Source organism: Trichomycterus rosablanca, chromosome 7, assembly GCF_030014385.1.
Source record: "Trichomycterus rosablanca isolate fTriRos1 chromosome 7, fTriRos1.hap1, whole genome shotgun sequence".
Lineage (NCBI taxonomy): Eukaryota > Metazoa > Chordata > Actinopteri > Siluriformes > Trichomycteridae > Trichomycterus > Trichomycterus rosablanca.
The window spans coordinates 20,684,259-20,694,111 of NC_085994.1; the positions used below are offsets into that span (position 1 = coordinate 20,684,259).

Here is a 9,853-nt window from a genome sequence, read left to right on the forward strand (position 1 = left end):
CTGATTCCACACAAAAACTAGTTGTTTTAGAGGTTTATTTGTATATTTTGTGTAATGGTTGAGACTGTTGTGCATAAAAATCCAAGGAGAATATCTGATGTGAGAATTATCCCGGTTAGGGTTGCATTGGGTGATTTCACTGGGCGCAATGCAGTAAACACCACAATCCATGGCGGGGGCTTTCTTGTTCCTTCTTCCTCTGACACAGATAATCATGGCCAATAGCACCACTGTGGATTTGAACCTTGGAGCCCAGTGGGCTAGTGAAATTTACCACTGCACCACCCGAGCACCCAACTTTAATATGTAAATGTGTTAATATGTAGACAGTTCTTGCTCATTTTTACAGTTTTTTAGCCATTTTATTTGATTCCATCGGAGCTTATAATTTTTTTTAATAGATTAGACTTTCTGAAACATAGACTGTGAGCTTTTTATTTGTATGGTAAAATAAAACTTCTTTTCTTTGTTCCTCAGCAATGCTGGGAAATTATCGGCGTCCTGACCTGGTATCTGTCGTGCCTTACTATGCTGCAGCTTCCTCAATGTACGTCAGTGATAGATACCTAGAGGCCAGATCAAACTACAGGTAACACTTGTACAGATCCACAAACACACACTGTACCCACGGCAACTAATTTAGATAACTTTATTCCATGCTCACACCTGGCCCGCCTCAAGAAGCCTAGACGGTTTTCCGAATTTTCATAAACAAAACAAGCCTTTATATAACATATAAAGGCTTGTTGTTATAGTGATAAAAAGCCATATCTCTCAACAATGAACCTTTAATTCTTTTAAAGTTCCCCACACACCACAGTAATACAACCATATTTTGCTCTGTGTCATTATAAAGCTTATAATCGTTTCATATCCAGTATGCAATTACCTTTCTTTGTTACTGGGGAAATAGCTTTTAAAAGACCTCCTGATTATCTTATTAGCAGCTATGAGACTTAACAAGAGCCATTGTTTAATACAAACGTTGTTACAATAGGTGTTTAATGCTAAGGCAACTAAAACCACACTTTGGAAGCAGCTGTGGCAGGTAGACAGTCTTAGTCACCTGTCACCTTGTCACTAACACAATATAATATAATCAGCTTGTCTGGAACATAATAATGTGGTTTCACCCTGCATGCATGAGGTATTTAGAGAGCAAGGTGAACACAAGGTGATTCCAGTGGTTTTCTTCTGGTCATGCAGAACACGTCCTCGTGTACCTAAAAATATACTTAAAGTAAGAGAGCTTGTCTTATGTAACAATACTGGAATACATATTTACTATAAATGGTTAATACTTCTCTGATCACACTCAAAAAAAGTTGGAACAGAGGCGTATTTGCCCCGTGCTTCATCATCTTCCCTATTAATGAGATTTTTAATGGTTTGGGAACTGAAGACACTAATTATTGCAGTTTTGCAAGTGGAATTCTCCTCCTTTCTTGCTTTGATACAAGACTAAAGCTGCTCAACAGTCTGTGATTGTCAGTCTGATTCTTCTCTTCATGCTGCACTATACATTTTCAATATGAGACAGATCTGGACTACAGGCAGACCAGTCAGACACATGTACTCTGCATCTACAAAGCCACGCTGTTTTGAAGCCTGGCATTATCTTGCTGGAATAACCTGGAACCTGCAAAAATCGTTGCATTGAATACAGCATGTGTCTCTCTAAAATATACCATATGTGTATGACCACGCTGTGGTCACTGATTCATCTCTAGACCATGACAGATGGCTTTTGCACCTTTCACTGATAAAAATCTGGATGGTTATTTTATATTTTTGGCACAGAGAACCTCAACTTCTGTTTTTAATCTAAAACATGGACTCATCACACACAGCACATGCTTCTACTGTCTTTTAGTTCATGTGAGCTGATCTCAGAGTTCTCAGGCCCATATAACTTGGTGGTGTTTCTGTATAGAACCCCTGATCGGCTTTCTCTTTGTGTAATAGAGTTTCAGGTTGCACTTCTTGATACAGCAGAGGACTGTGTTAAGTGACAATAGTTTTCTGAAGCACTCCTAAACCCACATGGTTATAATAATCACAGCATAATGACAGTTTCTCATGCAATGCCATTGGAGGGTTTGAAGTTCACGCACATTCAACAGTGGTGTTCCTACACAAACCGAGATTTCTTTGGCTTCTCAGAATCTTTTTACAATATTATGTACAGTAGATGGTGAAACACCTAAATTATGAGCATTTTTTTTATTGAGAACTGATTAACAATACAAGTTTTAAATCCTGGTGGATTTTATGGATCATACTTATCAGGTGTATAGTATAGTAAACATGTATTATGATGTAATTAAATTAGATATTAATGTTATTATTTATATATAATTTACAGAGAGAGGTTGACACTTTTTAAACAGTATTCCAATTAATAGCCAGGTTTGTTATTTGTGATTCATTATCTAAGGGCAACTTGATGTTGGTGTCTAATTCAGAACAATGGGTTTAGAGCCAGTCTGAGTTAATGAATAGCTCTAATGAAAATGTCCAAGAAGAATTAAATCACTTGTAGTGTGGCAGCAGTCAGTATTTTGGCAATAAATATAGAAGTAAGTTGGTTGTAAGTTTGTGATATGTAGTTAGACCTAAAAATGGAAATAGACAAAAATATATAGAAATATTAAAAAAACATGTATATATTAGACAGCAAATTTGTCACAGACTGATTTTGTCATCATTTTATTTTTTAATTTTTGTTTAGCTGCTTTCGATATTTGAATGCATTTGTAATTTATATTGGTTGTTGTAGGTTTTTGTTCACATGCACGAATGCTTTATAAGTTCATTTTAATTTACAGAAAATATACTTTGGTTTTTATTTATTGCTAGTTGATTCTCTTACAGCAGCACTTCTGTTATGCTGTATTGCAGATATCCTTATGGAGCCCACTCCACATTCACACTGGAGGACAGCGCCATCTGTCTGAATTCAGAGCAAAGTACCATGTACAATGACCAGGATGATGGATCAGTGCTGGATGTTTACTTTGTAAGTTTATACCTTGAGCACTATTTACAGTCTTTTATAACACTATTGTGTGCTTAATTATTGTTCCCGAGGACTTTTCCATTACATAATAAACCATTCATAATTCAACTATTCATTTATGTTGTGGGTGGCACGGTGGCGCAGTAGCCTCACAGCAAGAACAGTCTGGGTTATTATCCCCGGCTTGGTGTCCTGAGTTGTTAATGTGTGGAGTTTGCATGTTCTCCCTGTGTTCACATGGGTTTCCTTTGGGTGCTCTGGTTTTCTCCCACAGTCCAAAGACATGCTAAAATTGCCCTAAGTGTGAGTGTAAGTGTGAATGTGTGTGTGTCTGTGTGTGTGTGTGTGTGTCTGTGTGTGCCCTGTGATAAACTGGCGACCTGTCTGGTGTGTTTCCTGCCTTTCACCCAATAAATCAGACCCACTGCAACCCTGACCAGGATAAAGCAGTGGTAAAACTGTGGAATGCACTGTGTATTCCCATTGCAATTACATATAATATGTTTGTAAACTAAATGGACAAAACTGAGTGGACATCCCTACATATGATTAGGTTCAGGTGGTTTAGCAAATGAGAGGTCAGCTATTAATGTACAAGGGATCTTCAAAAAGTTTCCACACTTTCATATTTTTGTTGGCAATGGTGAGAGTGGGAGGAGAAGTAATTGGTCGTGTCTGAGAGACTGAGAGAGAGCTTATAGTCCAGATTTCGTGCCATCTGATTTCCACCTTTTTGGACCGCTCAAAGAAGCTTTAAGGGGAAGAAGACTTTCATGTGATGATGATGTGAAAGCAGCGGTGCATCAGTGGCTACACGCTCAACCAAAAACATTTTTTTGCTGATGGCATTAAAAAGTTGGTTCAACGCTGGGAAAAATGCAAGGGAAGGTGACTATGGAGAAAAGTGATGTAATTTGTTTCTGAAATTCTTAATAAATAGAGTTTTAAAAAGTGCGGAAACGTTTTGAGGAACCCTCGTATATGGTTTCGAAATAGGATGTCTAAGCTCAGGGTAAGCTGTCCACATACTGTTGGCCATACAGTATATATTATAGACTAACAGCTAGTTCGAATAAAAGTAATTCCCATAGGAACCCCAATGACCAATATCTGGACATTGGACTATAGTTTGCATTACAGTGACACTAACATTGTAACCATAGTAGGTGTAAGTGTGTAAATGAAGTGTGTGAGGCCCTGTGATGCTTTGTTCTGTGATGTGTGTTCACACCTTGCACACAGTGTTTTTCTGCATAGGTTACATTGCGAGTCTGAAGTTTTGGGATAAGATGCTATTAATGATAAATGAATGATTTGATCAATAAATACATTATTAAATGAGTACAATTATAAATAATGTAATAATGTAATATTTTATCAAATAGTTGCTAGTACAGTATAAACTGTATTAACCAAAAATGCTGTTTTTAGTTTATACAATGCTAATAGGTATTAATTTTTTGTTTCCATGTTTCAGTAAAATGATATCTTGTGCGGTCATCTTATGGCAGCAGAAAGAAAAGTCTTCCTCATTGCTCTTCATCATCTGCACCGAAACACTTTTATCCAGGCCCACCAGGATTTGCTGAATGGATTCCTGTTGATGAAACACTGCAGATTGCTGCTACCACGCAGGCCACAAGAGTGGAAACCAAATATTTCAATTTCACTATGATAGTAGCAGTAGGAAACACTGAGAACTCTGTTTTATTGTTGCTGAAAAGTAAATAGGACTGATTTCACAACCAGGGGCCAAAACATCTACAATCTTCACTGTGTGCTATTCATTGTAGAAAAATTGCTTTGTACAGGTCGAAGACTGCTTTGTCTAGATCAGGTCTACACATTTGCTGTTCTTGCACATTACAATACACACAAATAACTTCAGATCAGGCATGACTGTACAGAAAACGCTAAATCATGCAAGTGCCATGTAGAGTCACTTTATATGATTTTATGAAATGTTATACATGACTTAGAAGCCTAAAATCAACATACGGTGATGTAAAGTAGGATATCACTCAGTAGTTGAATTATTTACTGAATGTCCAAGTTTTCATTACTATTTCAAAGTACTGAATAAAATGACTTTCAAAGACACAAGCGAGTTGTGTTTCAAAGACAAAAATGTGTGAAATATTATAAACCACAAAAATCACTTATGCTAGATGTCCTTCGTGCCATTTATTTATGCAGTATGGGAGTGTTTGGTGATGTGTTTAATACTGATCGCAGAACATATGCATAGCTGGACATGAGCTGATCTCCAATTGTACATGTAAACAAGTGTGTTTGTATAGAGGTTTTAATATGAACGATTTTTGCTCCAGTGTGGATACACAGAGGATATTTTGTGTAGGGTGGGGAATGTTTCATATCTGTGAACCTGTTCTATTAGGAATCTTATTTCATATTGAAGCATCCTGTTACATGCTTATTATTATATGACAGTGTGCGTGCTTCTGTTTTACACAAAGTTTATAGTGATCCATATTTAAGAATGTCCTCGAATATCATTATTGCACATTTGTAGAGCATAATTTATGAACATGACTTCAATAAACACTGTATATTGTACAGTTTTGCTCCTGATTGTGTTTCTGTATTGTGCTCGAATCACAGGCTGCTTTTAAATATTGTTAGTATGATTTCCTTTAGTATAGAACATCTGCTAAAAAAGTGCAAGCTAATATGCTGCAATGTTCAAGTACAAAATAGCATTACTTTAATAAATACACTGATCAGCCATAACATTAAAACCACCTCCTTGTTTCTACACTCACTGTCCATTTTATCAGCTCCACTTACCATATAGGAGCACTTTGTAGTTCTACAATTACTGACTGTAGTCCATCTGTTTCTCTACATACCTTTTTAGCCTGCTTTCACCCTGTTCTTCAATGGTCAGGACCCCCACAGAGTAGGTATTATTTGGGTGGTGGGTCATTCTCAGCACTGCAGTGACACTGACATGGTGGTGGTGTGTTAGTGTGTGTTGTGCTGGTATGAGTGGATCAGACACTGCAGCGCTGCTGGAGTTTTTAAATATCGTGTCCACTCACTGTCCACTCTATTAGACACTCCTACCTAGTTGATCCACCTTGTAGATGTAAAGTCAGAGACGATCGCTCATCTATTGCTGCTGTTTGAGTTGGTCATCTTCTAGACCTTCATCAGTGGTCACAGGACGCTGCCCATGGGCCGCTGTTGGCTGGATATTTTTGGTTGGTGGACTATTCAGTCCAGCAGTGACAGTAAGGTGTTTAAAAACTCCAGCAGCATTGCTGTGTCTTATCCACTCATACCAGCACAACACACACTAACACACCACCACCATGTCAGTGTCACTGCAGTTCTGCGAATGATCCACCACCTAAATAATACCTGCTCTGTAGTGGTCCTGTGGGGGTCCTGACCATTAAAGAACAGGGTGAAAGCAGGCTAACAAAGCATGCAGAGAAACAGATGGACTACAGTCAGTAATTGTAAAACTACAAAGTGCTTCTATATGGTAAGTGGAGCTGATACAATAAACAGTGAGTGTAGAAACAAGGTGGTTTTAATGTTATGGCTGATCAGTATATGTACATTTTTAATTAGTTCATTTAACATCCACAGTGTAATTTATCAAACCTGAAAGCAGTTAATATCAAATGCTTCATCTACAGTGGTTTCAGAAAGTATTTTTACATCTTGACTTCTTGCATGTTATTGTGTTTAGGGGATTTTATATTCATTTTTTAAAATCTTTACACATAATGTTAAAGTGAAAACATGTTTAAAAATTAATTCAACATCAAAACTGAAATATTTTTATTAGCTTGTTTTGTGTTCTGACAATGCAGTGTAAATTCTGGACCCAGGTGTGTGCCGTTCCAAACTATGTCCAATCAATTCAAATGGCAACAGTTGGACTCTGAGAGGTAGATAAATAAAACTAACAGAATGTACCTGACCACAGTTTGGAGTGCCACAGCAAAAGGTCTTTTTTATGTACTTTTTTAGTTGTGTTCTTAATTAAAAAAAAAAAATTGTAATACAGTGGGGCCAAAAAGTATTTAGTCAGCCACTGATTGTGCAAGTTCTCCTATTTAGAAAGATGAGAGAGGTCTGTAATTTTCATCATAGGTACACTTCAACTATGAGAGACAAAATTAGAAAAAAAAATCCAGGAAATCACATTGTAGGATTTTTAAAGAATTTATTTGTAAATTATGGTGGAAAATAAGTATTTGGTCAATAACAAAAGTTCAACTCAATACTTTGTAACATAACCTTTGTTGGCAATGACAGAGGTCAAACGTTTTCTGTTTTTTGGCCCATTCCTCCATGCAGATCTCCTCTAGAGCAGTGATGTTTTGGGGCTGTCGCTGGGCAACACGGACTCCACAAATTTTCTATGGGGTTGAGGTCTGGAGACTGGCTAGGCCACTCCAGGACCTTGAAATGCTTTTTACGGAGCCACTCCTTCGTTGCCCCAGCGGTGTGTTTGGGATCATTGTCATGCTGGAAGACCCAGCCACGTTCCATCTTCAATGCTCTCACTGATGGAAGGAGATTTTGACTTAAAATCTCACAATACATGGCCCCGTTCATTCTTCCCTTAACACGGATCAGTCGTCCTGTCCCCTTTGCAGAAAAACAGCCCCAAAGCATGATGTTTCCACCCCCATGCTTCACAGTAGGTATGGTGTTTACTCAGCATTCTTCTTCCTCCAAACACGAGTTTTTACCAAAAAGTTCCATTTTGGTTTCATCTGACCACATGATATTCTCCCAATCCTCTTCTGGATCATCCATAAGCTCTCTGGCAAACTTCAGACGGGCCTGGACATGTACTGGCTTAAGCAGGGGGACACGCCTGGCACTGCAGGATTTGAGTCCCTCTCGACGTAGTGTGTTACTGATGGTAGCCTTGGTACTTGGTCCCAGCTCTCTGCAGGTCATTCATCAGGTCCCTCCGTGTAGTTCTGGGATTTTTGCTCACTGTTCTCATGATCATTTTGACCCCACGGGATGAGATCTTGACCCCAAGGGAGATTATCAATGGTCTTGTATGTCTTCCATTTTCTTACAATTGTTCCCACAGTTGATTTATTCACACCAACCTGCTTGCCTATTGTAGATTCACTCTTCCCAGCCTGGTGCAGGTCTACAGTCTTCTTCCTGGTGTCCTTTGACAGCTCTTTGGTCTTGGCCATGGTTGACTGTTTGAGGCTGTGGACAGGTGTCTTTTATACAGATAACAATGTCAAACAGGTGCCATTAATACAGGTAACGAGTGGAGGACAGAAGAGCTTCTTAATGAAGAAGTTACAGGTCTGTGAGAGCCAGAAATCTTGCTTGTTTGTTATTGACCAAATACTTATTTTCCACCATAATTTACAAATAAATTCTTTAAAAATCCTACAATGTGATTTCCTGGATTTTTTTTTCTCATTTTGTCTCTCATAGTTGAAGTGTACCTATGATGAAAATTACAGACCTCTCTCATCTTTCTAAGTAGGAGAACTTGCACAATCGACTAAATACTTTTTGACCCCACTGTACATGTTTTCATTTGGTCATTGTGGGTGATTAAGTGTTCCTTGATTGGTAAAAATGGCAAATAAATCAATTCGGTATCAAATCCACAACACATTAAATTGTGGAAAAAAGTCTAAAGTCTTCTTTAAATCCACTGTACACGTATGTTTGGCTGTCAGTCTGTCTGTCTAGCAAGCTATCTGCTTGTACCCCCTTTTACTCCCACACACAAATTTTTGGCACCCCTTGAGTAATGTTAAGGCTTTATCGCTTAACATTTTTGATGTTTTATTCAAAATATTACCAAGAACTATATTAGAGGAAAGCCTCTACTGTCAAGGACCAAAAATCTCAAGCACCCACAGTTTCACAGACATTGACGAATGATCAGGGCTGCAGTGTGAAAGTGTCAGTGAACAAATGGTCAACAAAGACATCTAAATCAATGTTTTACATTGTGCAAATAATAACATAAAAAATTATATAACATATGTGCACAAAATGTGCGGTATCAGGCTTACTTAAGAATCTAATGGGGCAGTTACTTTTTTACACCGGTTCTGTTGTTGATCAGTAACTTTTTTTCTTCAGTAAAAAAAAAAAAAAAAGATCATTTAAAAAACTGAATCTTTTAAGTTTGAGAAATTTGGAAAAACATTAATAAAATGAGGAAGCTGGATTTTTTTTACAACATAGTTGAGATTTGGTTGTAATGCATGTTAAATCTTTGAAAAATCAAAACATATCAGTTACAATTTACGACATCATAAGGATTGTCCCAGAAAGTTCTAGACTTCTCTGCTGAGTGTAACACCTTCCCCCTGGCCTGGTCTTCCTTCTTTCCTGTTAAATCTCACAGGTTCTAGAAAGGACCAGCAGGCCTGCACTGTCCCAGCTGTCGGGGTCTGCCACCCTCCCCTACTCTGCCATTGGAGGGGTACTGACATGTGCTCCTGATTGCTCAGCTGTCCTACCTACACCCTAAATAGACCATATCTGAATGTGAGACAGTCCATTTCTTATTGAATAGGGGGGATATTTAACCGTAGTTCCCTATCTAAGTATAATGTAATGACAATATCATTTAATTTTGTTCTTAATCTATTCATTGCTTATGGGGAAATAACATGTTGTTCCCCCCTTTAGAGCTGACCATTTTTAACAGGTGGTTTAGATAAAGATAGTGACGATCTCCCCCTTGGTAGAAGTGGTCTGGTCCTCTGTCCTGGCTGTGCCTATGTCACTTAAAGATAAATATAAATACCACTTGGGGGTTTGTGGCGTTCATAGTAAAAAACCTCCAAGCAC

General features: G+C 38.0%; 1 protein-coding gene across 1 annotated transcript in view; it reads left to right on the plus strand.

Moving 5' to 3' along the window:
- The window catches only part of pip5k1bb (phosphatidylinositol-4-phosphate 5-kinase, type I, beta b), a 57,608-nt gene extending 52,042 nt beyond the window's left edge, over positions 1–5,566 (plus strand). The window contains exons 13-15 of the mRNA XM_062998494.1: positions 478–589; positions 2,902–3,019; positions 4,497–5,566. Coding sequence (XP_062854564.1) covers positions 478–589; positions 2,902–3,019; positions 4,497–4,499 — 233 coding nt within the window. The 3' untranslated portion in view covers positions 4,500–5,566. The remainder of the gene's footprint in view (positions 1–477; positions 590–2,901; positions 3,020–4,496) is intronic.
- The last annotated feature ends 4,287 nt before the right edge of the window (positions 5,567–9,853 follow it).